The following is a 21542-nucleotide window of genomic DNA, read 5'->3' on the forward strand; positions in this document are numbered from 1 at the left end:
AAATTCCATTTGCAGATTTTGTGGTTAAATTTAGCTTAGCTTATTGGCAAGAGAAGAGGAAGGGAGCCGGTGAAATCTCTGTAATTTCATCACCAGGCTCTCAGTTAAACAACATCTTAAGAAAATTGTTTAATCTTAAGTTAAATGTTCACTCCGCTCTGAGGTGAACACACTATATTACGTTGTTAAATCCTTTTCTAAGGATGTTGTAGAATGTGAAAAATTACCTTTGACTGTTCGTAGGATTATATTCACTCTGCATACTTTGTCCTTTTCATACACAATGCGTTACTCTAAGGGAACAACTTTGATAACCAGATACAAATTAACATACAAGAAGGTTTGGACTTTAACTGTTAAGTTGATAGCAGTGCCTACGAGGGTGAAAAAGGAGGCCTGCAACGAGAAGCTTTTTGACGGGGAAAATGTGGGCGGCAAAAACTGGATGACAAATGTTCTCAACTCATTCAGTAATCTTTAAGCCCCTGAGCAAGGCGCTTAACCCCCAACTCCTTTAGTACACGCTCAGAGGCCAGCAGTAGAGAACCATGCTGATTGTACTGTGCTGACTCAGGACCTCCACTGTGTGTCTGTAGATGACTGTAAAATTTTACATGGTACAGATTGCTTGGGATCAACTACTATTTTCATACATTTTAGAAAGCTACAAGAAGTTAGAGTTTTCATTTTGTAAATTTTTGAACACCAGCCTTGTTGTTTGTTGAATTCACAGACTCTCATCTCTCTCTCTCTCTCTCTCTCTCTCTCTCGTCATTCTATTGCCTATAAAGACAGCCCAAGGCTCCCTGTCCCTCAAGGCTTACAGGCTTACTCCAAAACTCATGGAGATCTGCAAAGAGAAAGATTTCACACCTGAGGGGTGAGTAGCTCATAGGGTAACACACAAACTTAAAGACACGGCGTATGGATCAGTGTCACGATCGCATACACACAAAAGTGCGGTTGTCACAAATCACAAGTCTTGTGTTTGTTTTTGGCATATGTATAAACACTGACACTGCTCACAGGAATACAGGATTTAAAATTTAAGATTTATCACTCTCTCACTCTCTTCATTCACTGGATGCAAAGGAGAGGCAGGAGTGGCATTTAGTAGCAGTTGGAGATGGATGCTGATGATGATGATTTATCAGCGTGTCCTTGCCCGTCAAACAAATGTACCATGTTTACGCTTTTCTGACCCCAAGCCTTATCGTAATTGCTTTTAAATTGCAGCTAAAAATGAATGTAATGAGGGGGCCGTTTTCCAGCCAGATCAGGGTAGTCCAAGTGCACAGACTCGCACATGCATAAACACACGCATGAAGACACATGCACACGCCCTGACAAATGCAAGCTTAACAGCTCAATGAAGAAGTCCCAGAGGCATCAAATTGCTGTCCATTCAGAAACTTCAGATATACATTTTTAAATCCACTAAAAGCAAGTGTATTTCCAGGGAGAAGGGACAATTTAACCGCATCATTACATTTCGCTTTCCTATTTCCTCTGTATTTCTCCACCTGTGTGTCTCTATTACCAGCCATTCTGTTATTGACCCAGTGTGTTTGGCCCAGAGTCAGGATCCTTCTCATTCTGCAGCTTTTCATTAGTTCCTATGATTTATTACAGCTCCAATCTGTGGATATCAGAGTTCCAAACAAGCCCATGATTGAAAGAGGGCAGCTCAGAGCAAGAAAGGACAATATCACCACATTACAACAATCTTGTTTCTATCTGCTTATTTTCAGAATAGCCTAGAAATCTGAATATCCATAATATTTCTTTTTTTTTTCCCAATGATACAAAACTTCAAAAGTATTTCAGTTTTTTTTCCCTCCACTGCAGTGTGCAGAAAAAGCAGTCTCTTTCATGTTGGTGTATTTGATGTTACATAAGCTTGCATATATTGTGCACCTTTTTGAAATGAAAGGCAGGAATGGATGTGTGCTGAATGGACCCATCTCTTTGAACTGCCCTCCAAGTCCACCGGACTATGGAGGCAGTGGTCAATAGCCTCCACTTGAGCACACAATCTAAAGCATCAAATTAGTCCGCCTGTGGAGTCAACCTTTGGCTTTGTCCAGCGGGGCCCAACTTGGAAAGAGCATGGCATTAAGTGCGCCAAAGTCCAGTAGGGTTGAGCAATTTGTCCTGCCTAGAGTGTGCTGTCCTTCTATTTCCTCATAGACGCCTTTTTATATCACTCTGCAGGCATCTGAAAAGGTCATAATGTGCAGGAAATATTTTAAAGCACTCCTGATGGATAATTGTGCCAATATGTATAACAAACAGTATTCATATCCTTATAGATTTTCCTTATAGACTGCTGTTATCCATACTGATTTTTATCCTCCACACTGACAGCCTGAGGCGGGATTGTCCACTTCCGCTGCCTCCAAGTCTCCTCTCTTAAAGTTTGCCTGAGGAGGCGCTCTACTTGGAATACAAAACAACATTCATCAAAATGACCTTATCAGAATCAAATGATGTTCCACAACCCTATTTATCACACAGACAAGCATGGTATAAACATCTCTGTTTCTGGTACAGTGCACATGGTGGATTAATGCAGCGAGCGTATTGATCCCATAACAAGCACGACGCATCTAACAAGCCAACATTAGACATATGCAGACAGTAGTTTGTAGCTCATGCACTGTGCACAAGTGACAGGCTGAACCAAGGCAGGCAGTCAATGCCATTGGATTTATGTGAGACATTAAGCAAAGTTTGAAGTTCCTTTTGTGTTAACAAGCCCATGTCAGAGAAAGAGAGAGATGCAGCTTTAAGATCCTGGGGAGCAAGAAGAGGTGGTTAAAAATCACCCTGCTTTGCACAGTCATCAGCAGAGCCCGTAAAAAAGTCTTTAAGGCTGCTGTGTCTAACGTGGCTCGGGATAGGCAACATGCATAACATTATTTGCTGTTATATGGCTGAGGTAGGGGTTTGACGGTCTGGCAAAAGATCCTATGACTGATCTTTTTGGGTAGAATCGCAATCCACGATCTGAATCAAGCCCTGCATTCAGATTCCTATCTGGCTTTATTGTGAAAGTCCTGACTGGAAGTTGTGATTTGTATCTTTCTGCTGCTTTTTTCTTTTTTGGATTTTGTCTGCTTGACGCTGTTCTCCACCCAAAATGCTGTCTTCTGTTTACAAATTGTGTCAAAACCAATCTCAATTTTTGCTTTGTTCATATGGGGTATTCATTTTGATGGTTTATTTATGAGGTACTATATCTAAGTGTTTAGATTTGAAATTTCACTCGCTGCTGACCAGCTAACCCTGGCTTGTCCCGCCTCGGATTGTCAATCCACTGTCTCGGACTGCAGCTAGTGACGGTGGTTCTCTCGGGTGAAGAACTGGTACATGTGAAGCTACACCAAACTCTCAGAGGCTGCAGAGCAGAACAAGGACTGCGGTCTCCAGCTGCTGTTAGTGGGCGAGCTGTTTAACAGTTGACAGTGGGCTGGTGAGCAGCGACTGAACTTTTGAAATGGAATATCTAAATCTAGCAGCTTTTAATGATGCGATCTGAACGATTCATCTGAAGAGTAGATCATATGCCAAAGTAAGATTGCTCGTGATATAAGATCGTCAGATCGCCCACCACTAGGCTGAGGTTCAGTTTACTGAGTAGTACAAGGAAAGTGGTAACAATACAATACTCCATGTGCAACTTGTTTTGTAATAATAAACATACGCCTACAAACAGTAAAACATGGAAATATGTCAGAGGCAGACCTGAGAGGATCTCTGCCAAAAAACAGATGTAGAGGCAGAACAACTGTTAACCCCACCCACTCTCTGTTCACTTAAGTAATATGTTTAAAATGGCCACGGATCAGCTGAGTGCTGGGTTTTTCTTGGAACAAGTTTTGTTTATAACTAATATCCACCACTGATTCACACTCGCTCTTATGTGTTGTGTCTTTGTGCATCAACAAGCAAGCTGTCCCCTTAAAACCACTCAACGTCTCTGACAGAAAATGAAAGATAATGTTCCCTCGGGTTTTAGTAAACTATAGCTATTTGTTCACACAACAGAAAGAACAGTGCTGTCACTTAGGCATGGAAAATATGATTATAATTCATACCAGGATATTAAGGGTAATTTTACAGTAGCTCAGAATGTGTGTCATTGAAATCTTTTCCAGTATTATTGGAAATGGCACAAACATTACAGTCTACAATAAACATGTCTACATCTCCACCGTGAAGGTAAATTGTGTCTTAACCTTTCTTCTCCCACCTCTGTCTCTCCTGTCTTGTCTCTCTCTCTCCAGCTTGAAGAAGGCAAACATCGGCTTCGAGCATATGTTCGAGGAGGTGCCCATTATCATTAAGAATTCCCACCTCATCAACGTACTGATGTGGGAGCTGGAGGACAAGTCCACCGTCGCAGACAAGCACGAATTGCTCAACCTCTCAAGCAGGTCAGCAGCCATTTACCAAGAGGGCCTAAGACCAGAAACCTTGGTTGTAAAAACGTTAAGAGTGAAAGCTGGATTAACTATGTCACACAGGGTTTCCTCAAGGGGTCGACATTTACAAGACGCCGCTGCATCTTGTGGGAAATTGTGTATGTTTATCGACATCTGTTCTCTGTTAAAAAAAAAAAAAAAAACCCAACCTTCAGTCCAGCAGTAAATTTTCTAATCTAACACTGACATTGCAGGGGACTCATAGGTGATGTCATTTGCTGTTGATACTCAGGAGGGATTTAGTTCTCACTCAATTTTGTGCATATAGCTAGATACTTTTACTCCTAGATTAGAATCAATAAAATCAATCTTTTTGTTTATTTTTAAGTTATCAAATCAAGTTATAATGCTCCCGTGAAGAACATGCAAATTAATGATGTCATATTGCTCTTGAAAAGACCTTTTGTTAGATCATAATTGTAGGAAGCTTTTCAATCTTGTGACTTATGAATGTGAAATTGGACTCTTGTTTCATGTTGTCATTACATTACAGCATCTTGTTTTTTTTAACGCTGCCCGCTTCATGCTGTTTTGTAAGCACATGAGCAAGATCCAACATGAAAAGAATAATGACACAATAAGGTTTATCAACAGACCTCAGTGACTATCATCAGCCTCTGTAAAATTATTCTACAATCAAATCCAGGAAATACAGGTTATTAGCAAAGTGTCACATTAATTTAATTCATTTGCACTTGGTTGCATTAGTACTGTGAATACATATTTACTGTATCTACTGAAGAATGCGGTCACTTCTTAACAGTGTCTTTCTTTAAAGGTATCTTTTAAAACCTGCAGGCTGCTTTCACAGACAAGAGTTAAAGCTACTTCTAAATTAAAATTGATTTGACATTAGGGGACTCCTGGACATTAATCTGTGTCTTCTGTGCTGGTCCATACTGTACCAGGTGAGAGGATGGACTACGCGGCGTTTTGTCTTATATTTACCCACCGTACATGGTGCTAGTGCTGTTTTCAAATAATTCTTAGAAAGGCTGGTTTAATTTAGTTTTTTTATTGTCCATCACAGAAATCCCACAAAATGACCAAATACAAAAATAAATGTATCTTATTGACAAGAGTTGTTTTTTGTAGCCAGAGTTCATGCTTGTGCGGCATTGTCCTCCTAAATCTATTAAATACAAATAAAAGAGCTGTATTATTACATTGATTAACACATTCCTTCATTACAATGAACACAGCCCAGTGTAGATATTCTGAAAAAACACCATAAACATAAATTGAATTCTCAGCTGACAGCACTCATGAAGAAAGAGTCAGATTTGGTGGACCATCACAAGCTGGAGTATTCATAGGGGAAAATACAACACCAAGCTGAATAGCATGAACGACACTGTCCCTGTTTATTGTGATAAAGAAATATGTCACCTAGTGCAGCTCTATGGCTCTTTTGTGTTTTTAATAGTTTTCAGAGGCTATTGGAGTTATATGGTGCATAGGCATAAGCTGTATGAAACTCCACAGGCAACACTTGTTAACAGGATAAATTCTCTGTTGGTTTTGGTCTTTTCATGGGATTTGTTGAGAATAATAAAAAGATTCAAAACGTCAGCCTAAGTCTTTAAACCAGTGGTCAGCAACCCGTGGCCCGCGGGCAAAAACTGGCCTGTCAACAATAATGTCTGGCCCGTCAGATTATTTTGATAATCTGATTTTGTTTTGTTTTTTTATCTTACACTACTGAATTTACAGTCCCACATTTGCTTATAATCTACCCCACATGAACTACGCTTATCATACTTATAGCCATGATGAGAGTGAATGACAGACACAAACAGTCACGCATTAGGCCCGCTGAACTGTAGTCAGTGCACAGCGGCTGGTGCTAAAATTACCTACAGATTCCCTCCCTCTTTAAATGTTTGCGTACAAAATAAAAGCTCAAAGTTTTTTTTGGTTTTTTTGGTTTTTTTTGCAGCAATGCTTTATTTCAAAGAATTATGAGCTTTTATTCTGAAAAGTTCTGACATGAGGTTCCAAAGATTCTGTTGTTTGCTTTACAGACCTTTGAAATAGCAAACAAAAGTAAATCAGTAAATCACTCAAATGTATAATATGTGACTGTGGGCCATAGCGCCACATGTGATCAGTTACAAAGCAAATTTCAGTTGCACTTTTATCAATCAATTTCTTAAATTAGCCTTTGATTAGGTTCTGGCTCGCCATCTAATGGATTAGAAAAAAACTGGCCCCAGGCCAAACTTACTTGCCGACCCCTGCTTTAAACCCTATTTTAACCACCTTGGACTGCTGTATCAAAACACTTAAATTGTAGCGCACAAAGAACTCACAGTCCACTACTTTTCTACCTTTCTGGGTTAGTTTCGGGTGTTTAGGTGATTAGGATATACAGTCTAAATTGAGGTACAGTAAATGCCACATCTAAATGTCAAAGCATATTTATTCAGAAATGTCTCCAAAAGCAGACTTTGCAGCCAAACTTTGTCTTCCATCACTAATGAGCACAATATGAACAAATATCACCCCACCATATCAACTCACAGCCGGGCTCTTTAAGTCTTGCATTTAGATCTCAGAGGCTCTCAGCATCAGTCTCAGGAGAATTTATCAGCAATCATTTATGGAGATAAACCGCTGCAAGTGGAGCAACAGCTGTGAAGCTGCTAATCAAAAAGCTTCCCAGGGGCAGGTGTGAGAAATTAACACAATAACTACTCAGAGTGCTGATTTGCACTCTGTTAGCGTGCAAAATACACTGTGCTTAGTTATACACTGCAGTGTAGAACATCAGGAGTTGTGATTCTCATCATCTGTGTCCTGTGACACAAGTAACCGATCAATTGAATTAATTCTTCTATGTATAGGATGTGCAGCCAACCAAGCTTCAAACCAGCACAGCCATTTGTTACAAATTGTCAAATACACTGAAGGAGAATACCTCGTTTTTCTTGCATATTGCTCCATTTTCCAAATGACTACTCAGAGGGTGAAACATAGCTTTTGATATGACCTGAAATGGGGCAGAAGCAGCCCTGCCCTCCCCATAGGTTTCCCGACGTGAATGCTGATGGGATGTCTGGCTAGATGAAATTGTTTCCTGAAGTTGTCAGATTGCGTCGCTGCTCTGTCCTTGTATTGGATTGTAACGTCCATCTCTCTACATCTTCTGCTGACAGCCCCACCCTTTTCTCCTCATTTCCACCCCTTCAAAAAAAGTAAACGATAATGGGTTTTATTTAATGTTTTTCCTTTTGTCTCATTTTCCAATCTGCAGCCCCATTTGTCAATGTCATCTATGTCTAAGGCTGAGTGAATGCAGTTTCACTCCAGCAAACAGGGTTGTTCTTACCACAGATGATGATGTTGATCGTGGTGATGGATTGCATGAATGTAAATTCATTTATGTAGCTTTTCCCCAAACAGTCTTGAAATGCCTCTGTTTGCACTGATACGAAGTAGTCTATATTCATGTTAGGCCAGAAAGCTTTTCCTGTGTGGGCCGTCTTACATGGTCTTCATCCATCTTAAACTGTCCCCACTGTGGAGTAAATCATCCTTTAAACCTCATATTTACTTTTTCTTCTGCAGCGTGAATGGGCTACTTGGTCTGATTCATGTAATTGGCTTTCTGTACTGTAATATAGGACAATATAAGGATATGTAAACATAGCTTTCTGCTCTATAGGAATATCCTGGTGTCAGACTTTTGGACCACACTGTATATTCAATATAGGAGAAGTGGATGGAGAGAGGACAAGAAGTGTAAGACTTTATTTGAGCTGCAGCTATAGACAGAATGAGACAAGTGATGAAAGTGAGGAGAAATAACTGGAAATAGGATCACAAAGGAGGTGGTGACAGTAATGTTGCTGTGAATGAAATACTCTTTGGAAAAATGAACCTCGACTGTCAAACTTGATCCAGTGAGATGGACTTTGAGGAAAAGTGTTTTGATCACCAGCCAATAATAGTTCTTTTTATGATAATGTTTTTTTTTTTAAATTTCTTCTCCTTAATGGAATAATGCTAACTGCTGTAGGCTACTCACTCGCACCAAGATTAGCTGGAAGCTGTCTGAGTCTGCATGAAAATATAGTATAATATATAACATGTTTTATGCATACTTTTTTAATTTATATTTTTGCCACTGTTACACTACACACATATGTGGGACAATATTAGATTTGGGCTGTTTCATGTCCTCCTTAAAACATATTACTCTGCTACAAAGGCAAGTCAGCAATCCATATTTTTGCCCCAGTCCAACAGTGAAAAAGGCTCCATCAGAGTAAAACACTCATTGTAAGAATGGAATCCACTTCCTTGGCAGCTTTGTTAAACAACTCCCCTCTGAACTTTCAATTTACTGAATGTCAGCCCATTTTTGCTTGCACATCAATACAGCTTTAGCGTTTGTCCTCCATTGTCCTGTGTGAATCAGAATCAGATTTATTGACCAAGTGTCTTAGCTCACACAAGGAATTTGGTTATGAGTATGTAGGCCTGAGCACACATACATTATGAGCTGCCATTGAACCTGACTTAGAATCTGTGATGATAGGAAATCCCTCAACAGGCTTTGATTTCTAATTCAGGATTGAGGGGGAGGCTCGCAGATCCGAGTTTATGGCCAGACGCTGTGTAGTGTAGAATCCATTATTCAGCGTGCATTTTTTTATCCATGTGTAACTGGTAACATCACATTTTTTTGAGTTTGGAAACGCATGAACTTTTAGTGTGTGTTCCTTATGTAAGACATTGAGTTAAGATTTTCTTCATTTTCATTTTACCACTTAATCAAAGTTGTGTTCTCAATTCAATTTTGGTCGATCAAAGTAATAAACAGTGTCTAGATCAAGTATATTCCTAGAACCCTTCATTACCAAGCATGTATTGAGAATTTAACACACAGCAGCCATCCAGATTTAACAAATTCACAATCCACCACAAGAGAAATGATGAAATACAAACTGATGACAGAATGAAATAATGTTCAGTGCACTGAAACACACACACAAACTTGTTTCACTATCCCCGTGGGGTTTACTAATTTACATAATGCATTCCTTAGCCCCTTACCCTAACCTTAACCATAACAACTAAATGCCTAACCCAATCATTACCATAACATTCAGTGAGCTATTTGTAAGTTTTGCTAGTGCTACATAGTTAGCATTAGCATTAACAGCTGTTTACTTCCCAGTCTTGAAGAAAGATTGCGAGTTCAGCATCACACGTCATTCCTTTACTCGCCAAGAGCTGTCTCCAGGGGTGAAAAGCAACGCCAATGTTAACTCTTGTCTCTATCATGTCTTTTGTTCTACTGAAGTTAGCATGCTAACCAGCTAGCCCCAGCCCCTCAAGCCTCCAGTCTGCCCTGAAGACGTAGCACTGCTCAGAGAGCGTATTATAACTACTTGTATTACTTAAGATAACAATTGCTGAAGCTCTTGTCAAGCGACAATCACCACCACGCACTCACACAGAACTTACATATAACCCCTTCAACCAACCCAACTAAATTCGTAACCCCAACCCTTAACCTTTTCCTAACCAAAGCCTAACTCCACCCCAACTCTAAAACTAACTCTTAGCCCTCAAAAAGGACTCTCTCACTGTGGGGACCTCAATTGCTGTCCCTACTGTGACATGAGTTCCCTTGGGTCAGTGTGTATTCAGATTGAAGTCTAACCAGGATAAGAAAAAAAACAAGCCCTTCACATACACACACACACACACACACACACACACACACACAAAACACACACACACACTTCTGTTCAGTCTAGCTCAAACACTTGACACATGCATAAACGACAGATGTTTTCTAGGATCCTGCTCTGACTAAATGATTTCCTTTGCATACATTATAACTGCACACCACACAAATTAGCTACCATCTAGCTTGATGAAATAGTTTTAAATGGGCTTTCGTCAGCAAGAATCAATTTTGACACAGTCAGGGGGACACAGTGGGGAAGTGTTATGGCGAGATTTGGTCCTGGTCCATCAGTTTTCATGTTTACAGCTCTGACACTGCAGTGCAGGGTTGGCAAACTGATCACACAAACAGTCCTCGGAGGCAAACATGATGTTACTGGAAGTGACTCAGGCAGTCTAACCTATGGAAATAATTGTTGCGGCTACTGAACATAATAAACCATTCACTAGATTTTTATTTTTTATTTTCAAAAAATGTCTTTGTGTTCTCGACAGTTAAATAAATAGTGAATGTAATCGAAATCCCATTTGCAGTATTTGTACACAGGCACTCTGGTAGATGATTTCATCGTTTACAATTACACACACGTAATGCAGCTGCCCGGTAGTGATATGGATAGGAGTTTTTATCAGGTTGTAGAGCATGTGAGAATAGTGTTATAAATCAACAACAGTTCATCAGCAGTGTTAATACAGTTATCTGCATGCATGTGGTTCCATTAATTTTCTGTGTAAGCATGTTCGCATTTAATTGTAATGAAGCTGTTACCAGGCGATCCTTGGTTGATGAGATACGGATACTGAGCTTAGATGATCAAGATGAGTGTGTGCATATATTTTACACATGTATGGTTACTTAATTTTATGCACATGACTGTGAATGTAGTCCCTTTAGTTTCTATTCTGAGTGTTTCGGCCACCGACTTTCTTCTTCTTGGCATTTTACTAATACTCTGATAAATACTAAAAATGAAAACACAGTAGAACACTTTTATATTCTGACTTTTTTTTCCCAAATAAATAATTGCAGAAAGTGCAAGAGTAAGTTACTTATGTTGCAGTTTGTGAATAATTCAATTCCATAACGATTCCCTTTCTAATTTAGTTTCTCACCTTTTGTAGCATCAAAAATACAAAATACAAAGCTGTATTGTAATGAATTTTAAAACGTAATGTTCAAACTTTACTTTTTAATATTTTGCAGCCCTTAAGGTCCTTGCAAAATCTTACAACCATAGTTTCAAGTGGCTCAGGAGGACATTTCCTTGAGTTGTCCTTGGTGATGAAGCCTGTAGGCCCACAGTGACAAATTGAAGAAGTTCTCTAACTAAAGCTACATTTGATATGTTGGCAAAGTAGCCTTGACTACCCCATGTGAGGAATTAGATAATAAAGAAATAGGCACAAATTGTGACAAAGTTTTCATTGGAGCTTGGTTTCACAGGGGTGCCAAATCCTCTCTATCAATATACTGAAGAAAGGTATCCCCAATCAATATTTATAGAGATAACAGCTTCGGAGATTGTTGGTCGGATTTCTATTATTAATTTCAAGACTTGTAGAGTCTAAACTGGGGGTGGATAAATTATTTCTTGACAAGATGATTTTTTAGCTTCCAACAGAAGATGGAGAGCGGGAGGAGATAAGGGAGAGAGAGAGAGGAATATTGATTTATAAAACTGTTAATTGAAAAATCTCCCAGCAGAGAAAAAAAGTAACTAAAATCACGCAAAACTCTTTCCACTCTGCCTCCACATTTGCACAGAAACAATGTAACACGCACATACACACAAAACAGTTAAATCGGCACAATTGCACACAGCAGCCAAAGCACACACAGTGCCGGCAGTCCTTGCGGGTACAATTGTCATTTAAATAAACAGTCAGAATCTGTTTTCCCACAGTACATGCTGCATTATGTAGCACCCAGCCATTCATAAATGAAACAATATAATTCCACAGAGAAAAGTACAAGAAGGGGAAGACTTGAAGTGGAGCACTGCAGCCTCGCCAAGGTCGAACTTAAGGCAGTTGTGAGACATCCTGTTAAAAACAGGGCTCATGGGAGGAGAGAGAAAAGGGAATGATGGTAGAGTTGTGTATTGAGTGTTGTCAGCATTGTCAGCACAGCAGTGTTGGGAAAAAGATGAGGGATATGAGCAGAGCAGAGATGTAGCACAGGGACAAGAGGAAGGGTCCTCAGGTCGGAGTACTGTCAAACCCCAGAACAGAGGTTTGATGTAAGATGTCTCTCGGGATACATAAGAGCAACATATCTGGTGTGAGGTGAACTCAGAGATTAGGTCAGGATAGATGGCAGGCATTGAGCGTTTTAAAAAAATGTCAATGTAGCATTTTTAGACTGCAACCAGGAGAGAAAGCTTTGAATGTCTGATGTTCCTGTAGTTTAGTGGCAGAGGAAGGAGGATCTGTCTAAGAGAACATTTTTGAGATTATCTAGGAATCGAAGAGTGAAAAGTCACTAAAAAACGTCACTGACATCAAGTAGTACTTGATGTCAGTGACGTTTGTGTGATCTGTATAAACGTATCTGATCGCAGGCTTTTCTATGTGCGCCTGACATTATTAAGCTTTCTTGTTATCTCGCTTCTCTACATTGTGATCATAGCATGTAAATTGGCTAAGCAGAGGTGGCATGTTCCAGGTGAAGTGATGCTGCTCTTTCTAAGCTTTCCCTTACATTGGAAGGGGTTGTCTGTGGCTTTTTTGCCGGGCAGTAGTAACGGTAAGGGTGAATAAAATGAATGACATCCTGACATTTTTCTTCCAGCAACCACTTGGAGAAAAGCCTTCAGCTTCTGATGGACAGAGTGGATGACATGAGCCAAGACATTGTCAAATACAACACCTACAGCCGCAACCTGAGTAAGCAGCAGCAGCAGAAGCACCAGGTAACTCTCACAGTCACACACTCACACACAAGCTTTAATGAACCAAAGTGCACACACCACCTAGAGACACAACGAGCAAGCAGCAGAAACAACAGCTTACCAGCACGTATATGAGGAAAATAGGTGCAAACACACACAAACAAGGGCATTCACACAAATCAAATCAAATGAAGTTTATTTAGATAGCAAGTTTAAAACCAAAAGTGCTGCACAAATTTTAGTTTAAGTAAACATTAGAGCCAGTGGGAATGCACCTAGGGATGGGTACCCGGAGTATCAATAAGCTCCAACGTTATCGGTTCTGCTTTCGGTACGTAAAAAAATTAGGAAAATGTATTTCCCCTTTATTATTGCAACATAAAGGTTATCTCGCAAAATTTATCTCAACTCTGTTTCAGATTAAGACGTTCATCTATGAATGATGCATTTTTGCTTTTCCCAATCCAGAGGAGAGACCTCCCTCTCTCTCTCGCTCTCTTTCTCTCTCCCTCCCCCTCTCCCTCAGACCCTGTGTGTGTGAGGGGCAGGGGCAGCTCTGTGTCCCTAGAGCACCGCGCAGCACACATACAGACACACAGACCCTGCTCTTAGTGTGTGGCACACACACACACACACACATATATATATATATATATATATATATATACATATATAAATAAAAGTAGTAGTGCCATTAAAATCTTAATGATACTCATGCCTACATGCACCTGTGGAATTTTTTTAAAATGGCTGCGATACCCCACCACAACCAATAAGCCTAGGTGAGCTAAAAAAAAAAAAGTCATTCTTGGGGGACATAATTCTAAGAGCTGGCTATATTCACCAGACTCCAAGTTTCAGTGAAGAACAAAAAATGTAGGAAGGTGGAGGAGATAAACTTATTTAGAGAGACCTCACTCAGAGGGCCAGTTAACACAGACACTGGCGATGGTGCAGTGGTGCGTTTTATGTACAGAAAACTCTTTACTCTTAAAAGTGCAATGTAAAAGGGAAACCCTGTCTGTGACAACAGCTTGAATAGGGAGATGGACTGGTCACAGTAGGATGACAGTAGGAGGGGGCTAGCGCTGGAAGTCAAAGCCAAATGGAGAGGACTGTTATATGTTGGCGACTAGCATTCGTCTGCCTGGTTCGTTTTGGTGAATTCTGTCTCTCTTAAAGAGCAGATTAAAATTGTCAGTAAAACCCACATCGTGAGTCCTGCACGCAGACTGGACACAGTTATTAAGGGTTCTGCTGAAGTGACCGGCACCGCGGCCCAGTGTGGGAATGGGACCTGAGATAAAAACAGATTTGCTACATTGTTTTAGAAAAGTTAATAAGGTTCTTAAAAACAATTTTGGCCAGCTCTGACTGGTGATGGACTGTTCCCTCAGGAACAATCACTCTTTTGATGGATGTCAAGAGAGAAGGAAATGGGTCCTGGCACTTTTCCAGGATGACGGAGGCCGTGGCACCACAGTCAGTGTATGGCTTTGTGATGAGGAAACGTTCACTCCTGATTATGAAATCGCCGGCTATCAGTGTAGTACTGGAGAAGAGCAGGGATAGAGACGTGTTAGAGTTTTACAGGAAAAAACAGTCCATGTTCACTGACCACAGACTGAAGCGACGATCTGCTCGCTCTGGGCGACTGAGACCTCCAGACTGCCCTTCAGCATCCTGCGACAGGAGGAGGAGGAGAACCTCCATCATTTCTCAGCTGTCCCGTGATGGACCGACCAGCTGCCCGATTCATGCCAGTGACAGGTGGAGAGAAGATAGTGGGACCTGGCATAGCCAGAGTCCAGGTCAGATGGTAGCAGAACCACAGAGGCATCTGCCATGGGGTAAGTCAGAACCACCGGATGGGTGGATCGGAGTGTCGTCAAACAGGGTCACATAGCGGTTGGAGAGGCTTAGGCAAAATGGTGAGACAGCCCCATCTGAGTATCTTTTGTGACCACGGACCACCACTTCAGCTCAGGATGACTGAGGGTTAGGTGTAGAGCAGGAGGAAAGCCGTGGACAAGTGTAGGGGTCCCACAGGGCTGTGTACTGGATGGCTGCACTGAGAGAGGCAATATATCTGGACTGTGCAGCTGCCATGTCCATAATGCCAGATAGAAGAGTCTTTCTTCTGCAGTTCACCAGACGGCCGTGGAATATCCTCCTCAAGGTCAGCAATCTTTCTGTGAACTTCCTGGAGTAGCACACAGTCCTCACAGAGCAAGAGTTGGCAAGGTTGTAAAAACCCTCAGTAAAAGCGACCGGCTGGTATAGCCACCAGGCTAAAAAGTTACAGCGTGTGAGACATGCTGAGTCACTCAGGTACGATACCAATCAGCCAGAAAAGCACGTGTTCCAATCCCAAAGGAAAAATATTTTCACCCCCATGTTTTCAGATACACCTACAGCCACAGACTCAGCTGGAAAGCAGCAGGTATATTTCTCTCAGACATGGACACAACCAATTGCAGCTATAATCACAGCAGGCAAGCAACAAAAGCACCAGGTAGCACAAACACACAGACACACACCGAAATATGGTCTACCAGCCTCACACATTAATGTACATACACCCACTGAGAACACAGAGCACTAACTACAGTAAACAGGAAAGGTTGAGGATATAAACATTAACTATGATCTATATACGTAACATATATACTGTATATTATGATGGTGATTTGAATGGCAAGGGTATTTGGGAATTGGACATGGGACTCAAATTGGGTGTGCTCTAAATTATATTCAGTCTTATCAGGTCTTGTAGGGTTCAGTTGTATTGCTGTGCATCAAATCTCTCTGAAGATTTTCACTTGGTTAGTTCATATACCATGAAAAAAACCAAAACATGCAGACTATAAGACCAGAAAACACACAGTACCACAAACACTGCTTTGTCTGATGAGGCTGCATTAACGTTAAAATGTAAATTAGTGGGAAGCAAATGATTCACCACCACTAATATGACTACTAGGAACTTCAAGCAAAGACACAGACAGAGGTTTTAAAGTAATTTCTGTTGTTTTGACCGGACACTAATGAGATTAGAATGACGAATGTTAATCTTCAAATATCAGTCATAGTTTTATCATCCCTCACCTCACTGCAGCTGCTGAAACGCGCCCACTGCAGATCAGCATCACTTGAATTTCAGACACGCTTCTCCTCCATCTGCTGCACTATTTTTCATTTCACAGAATTGTTCATTTTCAGCACTACAAGGGCTACTTCAGCGATAAGACATTAATTTATCCTTGTGTCAAGAAAATTTGGTTCAGAAGGTTAAATACCATGAGTCATGCTCAGACAATCTTCAAATACCGTTGGAGCCAGGGGGCAGTTGATAGATACGGACACAAAGCTGGTATTAATGAATGAAGTCTTTCTTTTATTTTAATGAATAAGTGAAAACCTCTGTTTTTATTCTTTTGTGTACCAGTGAGGTACATCACAAACGCAAACTTCATTTAAAAGCAGAAGCACTTTGTAAAACACACGTACTCTGTGTGTATGTGTATGTGTAAAGACTCAAAGACACACACACCTCCTACAAGCACAAACTGAGCCAGAAGCACCAAAAACACCAGAATAAAAGGTACACACACTGACTCAGTCACTCTCTCTCTCTCACACACACACACACACACACACACACACACACACACACACACACACACACACACACACACACACACACAGATGAAGACTTAGCCACGTACCATCTGCAACTACAACTCACCAGATGCATCATAAACATCCGGCAACACATGCAAACGCAAGCAGTCAACATTCACACACACACACACACACACACACACACACACACACACACACACACACACACACAATAGTCAGGAAAAATGGAAGCAAAGAGGCACAAGGTGTGCAGTGTTGTGCAGTGTGCGTGCGCATGAACTCACACCTACGTTCAAACAACTACATTACTCTGTCTCTGTTCTCTGTGGAAATGACGAAATGTCTGAAGTATTAATGTTGATCCGAGCTGAGTCATCATCATCTTGGACGACAGCAGATAAAGCCGAGGCCGAGTTCACACACATTAAGCAGACTTACAACAAACATGCATCTGTGACCACAGGTAGTCGTCTGTATGCACACAAGGCATTCACAACTTGGACTGCGAAGAAACACACACCTACATAACCACACATCCTCAGGCCAATCACCCACACTGCAGCCATTATGATCCATCATCCTCCACTGCCGACCTTCTCATCATCACAACCCCCAAGCTGCACCGCTGACACACACACACACACACACACACACACACACACACACACACACACACACACACACACACACACACACACACACACACACACACACACACACAGGCATTCATGTCATACGCAATATCACACAGACAAGCCTCTTTAATGGTACCTACTTTTTTCATGTTTCACGCGGTTCTCTACAATGAACAAACAATGCACACAGAGGAGAAGAAAGTGAAGCTCTATTACACCTTTCAGACATCTACAGTACTCGCTGTGTGTAATCTTGTGCTATTGACCCTGCTGCTTCCTGGACAAATGGAACCTTATTAATCATCATAGAAAGTTGCAAAAAGGCAGTGTGCTGAGAGGGCTCCATTTTTCATTTATACCTCTCTGAATTTGGTAAACAGCAGGTTCCCAGGAACAATCTGTGGCCAAGTTAGTCTTTTTACCAGGAAATTTATGTCTCACTACTCCAGATTTATTCATTCTCTATTGTCCTTCCCAACCACAGAAGCAGGCAAGACTTTGCAAAAGATTAGGTATGGAGGGGTGTATTAATCTTATGAACCATTGAATCATGATTTATAGTTAATAATACAATTCAGCTACAATTACATGATTTAGCACCAAGTCATTATTTCTGAACCATATAATTATTTTTTATGACAGATTAAACAGAAAATAAACACATGACAGGGAAGCCAAATCATGGCTGAAAGTGTATTTGATTGTGGAAAGTGCTGAATAGATACATAGCCACTATGAAATTTATGGTTGTTGAACCCCACAAGCTCGCCCAGCATATGTGTGTGCCAAAAAGGCAGCAGGGAAACTGAAACAAAGAGTATGAAGGTTTAACTGTCTGACACAGAGGTCTTCATTTTGGACCAGATCCCAAACAGGCCCATTGAAAACCTTCCCGAACCACATGTGCATATCTTTGACCTAATCCAAAGAGAAGCCAAGGATAATTAGACCACATCAGTAGATCCCAGCAGACCACTGTAATGAGACCAACACAATCAGCTACATGATACAAGCAGTTAGGGAAAAAGAAAAAAACTGTATAATAATAATAATGACCTGAGAACAAATATAATAATATTTGTTTATATCCTTAAAAGACTAATTTATAAAAAAAAATAGCTGAAGTCCCATTTTCACCTCTTGGACCAACAATAACCCAATTTTCTAATATGTGTGAATTGAATTCCAAAATGTAATTAGCATGCATTTGTCTAGCATACATTTTCTACACAGGATACTGATTTACTAATATATGTTCTCCCATGTGGTCAGAAGTGATACTGAGCATGCACACTTGTAGCAGTAAAATGAGACCCTACCCAACCCAGTTTGACTGAGTCCAATACAATTTGGATCCAGTCTGACTTTGGTCCCAGCTCGGTTCTGAGTTCCTCAGAACAGTGGTTTTCCTGTAAATACCTCTGCTCTTGATACCAAAATGGGAGCTTTTAGCCATCATACTAAAGCCAAACGCCACACAGTGCCAGGAACACACCATCCCCAGCAAGATGCTCGGTGGTTCCAGCATCATGCTGTGGAGATGCTTCTCTGCGGCAGGCCCTGGAAGGCCTGTGAAGCTAGAGAGTAAAATAAATACAGCAAAATACAGAGGAGTCCTGCTGCACCCTGTAAGAGAACTGCGATGTGAGACAGGATTATTTTCCACCAAGACAACAACCTCAGACATAAAGCCAGAGCTACACAGGAGACCAGACCTCAATCCAGTTCAGACTTTGTGGCAGGACTTGGAAACTGCTGCTCCCTCACAGTCCCTATGCAACTTGACAGTCTGAGGAGTTTGTAAAAGAATAACTGAGAAAAATAGCAGCAAAAGGTGCCTCTATTAAATACTGACTTAAAGGAGGATGTTTTATAATTGTACTTAATTTAGATCAATTATGTTTTTTTTTTTACTTACTCTACTTTTTTTACTTTGACATTTACTTCCAAAGGGGGGTGGATACAATAGGCAGTGTATGTCTATATTTATATATAAAAGGTGCACAAGGGTAAAACTGTTGTCGCTTGTTTCTACAATTTGCATACAGTCCTACATTAGCATTTTGATTTTTCACAGTGATGCTGTGATGCACTGGCAGGAAAAAAAAAAACTCAGGATGGAGGAGTAACGAATAATTTGAACAAATAGTTGTATTTTTCATTTATTGTTTATCTATTTTTATCAGCTTTGTGGTGCATTGTGGGATGTTTGGTTTGAAAGCACTGAAGTTGATCCTGTGCCATTTTTCCTCCTCATCTGCCGCAACCTCCCCTTCCACTGGTCTGTGTCAGTGTCTCCTCCATCTTGCCAAATTAACAAGGCTTTTAGGATCTCCAGAGACCCAGCACCTCACTGATTTACTGACTGTCAGGCCTCCACAAATCACTCAATCCCTGTCAGCACTTATAGCTCTTCTTTTTCTCTCCATCTCCCCCATCTCTTCTTTCATCACCACGTTTCTCTACATCTCAATTCATTCTTATTAGTTTCTCCCCATAGTTTCTATTGCCTGTCTTTCTCCTTCCTCTTCTCTTTCTTTCATACTACTGGGTGCAGCTCTGCTCTCTGCATCTCTCTGACTATATTTCTCTCCTTCCTGTTACTTTGCCTTTTCCTGTTCCTGACTTTCTTACCTCATACCTTTTCTATCACTTTCTTTACTCCCACTCCTCACCTTCCTGTCATCATTCTTTCACCCTTTCTTTTCACTTCAAATTCTTATCTGTTCTTTTTTCACCTCCATCACCCCCATGCCTTCTTCAAATCCTTCTGTCCATTTTGTCTTTTACTGGCTATTTCCTTTCCACATTCCCCTCTCTCTCTCCCTCTCTCTCTCTCTCTCTCTCTCTCTCTCTCTCTCTCTCTCTCTATTTATATTTGTTCCCCCCCCCCTCTACTGTGGCCTCCCCCACTAATGCCACCACTTTGTCCCTTTGTGTCCCTCCCTCCAGTACCTCCAGAGGCGGCAGCAGGAGAACGCCCAGCGACAGAGCAGAGGGGAGCCCCCGCTGCCTGAGGAGGACATCAACAAAATGTTCAAGCCCCCCCAGCCTCCACCACGCATGGACACACTGCTTATTGCAGGTACGCACACACATACACACACACGCACAACCTTTATGCACACAAAGCAGAGCGGCCACCCCCCCCCCAAACTCCATCAGCTGCCTCTGCTTCCCTCACAGGAGCCCAGGTTCAGTTTTGTAATTATCTATGCCATTATCTTGAAATTACATTAATTTAAAGTTTATTGACTCAATCTCTAACTTGACCGCCCCTTTCCCTGCTGTTTCACGCTGCTCAGCTCTCCTCCACCTTTAGACAACATTCTGATCTTTCCGTTTACTCAGTTCCCTCCACTAATTTGATGTTTCGCTGTGCTGCCCCCCCCCCCCCCCCCTTTGTTCTCCCTTCCCTCTCTCACCTCCACCTAATTGTGTGTATGTCTGCGTACAAATGCACACATGTATGTATGTATGTATGTATGAATGTATGTATGTATGTATGTATGTATGTATCCTGTGGGCATGTTTTTGTGTGGGGCTGCATTGATTCATGTGGCTTCTCTCCAACAGGGCAAATTAACAACTACTGCCAGAATGTGAAGGAGTTCACCTCGCAGAACCTCGGGAAGCTGTTCATGGCCGAGGCTCTCCAAGGCCACAACTAGAGGAGAGGTGACAGGGTGAAGAATCTGTGAGAGCGGGAAAGAGAGTACACAGGGGGGTAACAAACGAGAGATGCAAAACCACTGGGCCAGTTTGTTTTCTAAGAATTTATTCCTTGTTTCTATGCCTGACCCATTCTTGGATACAAAATTGTCTTTGAAGATCTCTTGATTTTGATTGAAATAAAAGTCTTGCATCTCTACATCTTCTCCGGGCTCCTTGTATGTTTTCACAGTTGAACTAAATACTGCTTGTGATGTAACTGAGGAATAATGTACTCTAGGCTCGGGCATTGTTTTGCTGTACAAAAAATGGTTAGCTTTGTTCAGAATATTAATATGCTAAAAATGGATCTTGTGCATAATACAAAATAATTATACACTAGAATGGTGCTTATACATAATTTTATTGCTACATGCTTTTCGTCTTACAGTTCAAACGCCAAGCAGGTGAAACCAATTATTAGTGGATTTGCTGAAGTGTCGGTTCACATGGTGGGAACAGTGATTTCC

General features: G+C 41.1%; 1 protein-coding gene across 1 annotated transcript in view; it reads left to right on the forward strand.

The window, feature by feature from the left end:
• Window positions 1-21239, forward strand: part of eif3h (eukaryotic translation initiation factor 3 subunit H) — a 54842-nt gene extending 33603 nt beyond the window's left edge. Inside the window, exons 4-8 of the mRNA XM_022753623.1 lie at window positions 782-880; window positions 4290-4439; window positions 12982-13102; window positions 20314-20446; window positions 20938-21239. Of these exons, the coding sequence (XP_022609344.1) occupies window positions 782-880; window positions 4290-4439; window positions 12982-13102; window positions 20314-20446; window positions 20938-21032 (598 nt within the window). The 3' untranslated portion in view covers window positions 21033-21239. The remainder of the gene's footprint in view (window positions 1-781; window positions 881-4289; window positions 4440-12981; window positions 13103-20313; window positions 20447-20937) is intronic.
• Window positions 21240-21542: the final 303 nt, after the last annotated feature.

The sequence above is a fragment of the Seriola dumerili genome, unplaced genomic scaffold (assembly GCF_002260705.1).
Source record: "Seriola dumerili isolate Sdu_G_001 unplaced genomic scaffold, Sdu_1.0 BDQW01000191.1, whole genome shotgun sequence".
Lineage (NCBI taxonomy): Eukaryota > Metazoa > Chordata > Actinopteri > Carangiformes > Carangidae > Seriola > Seriola dumerili.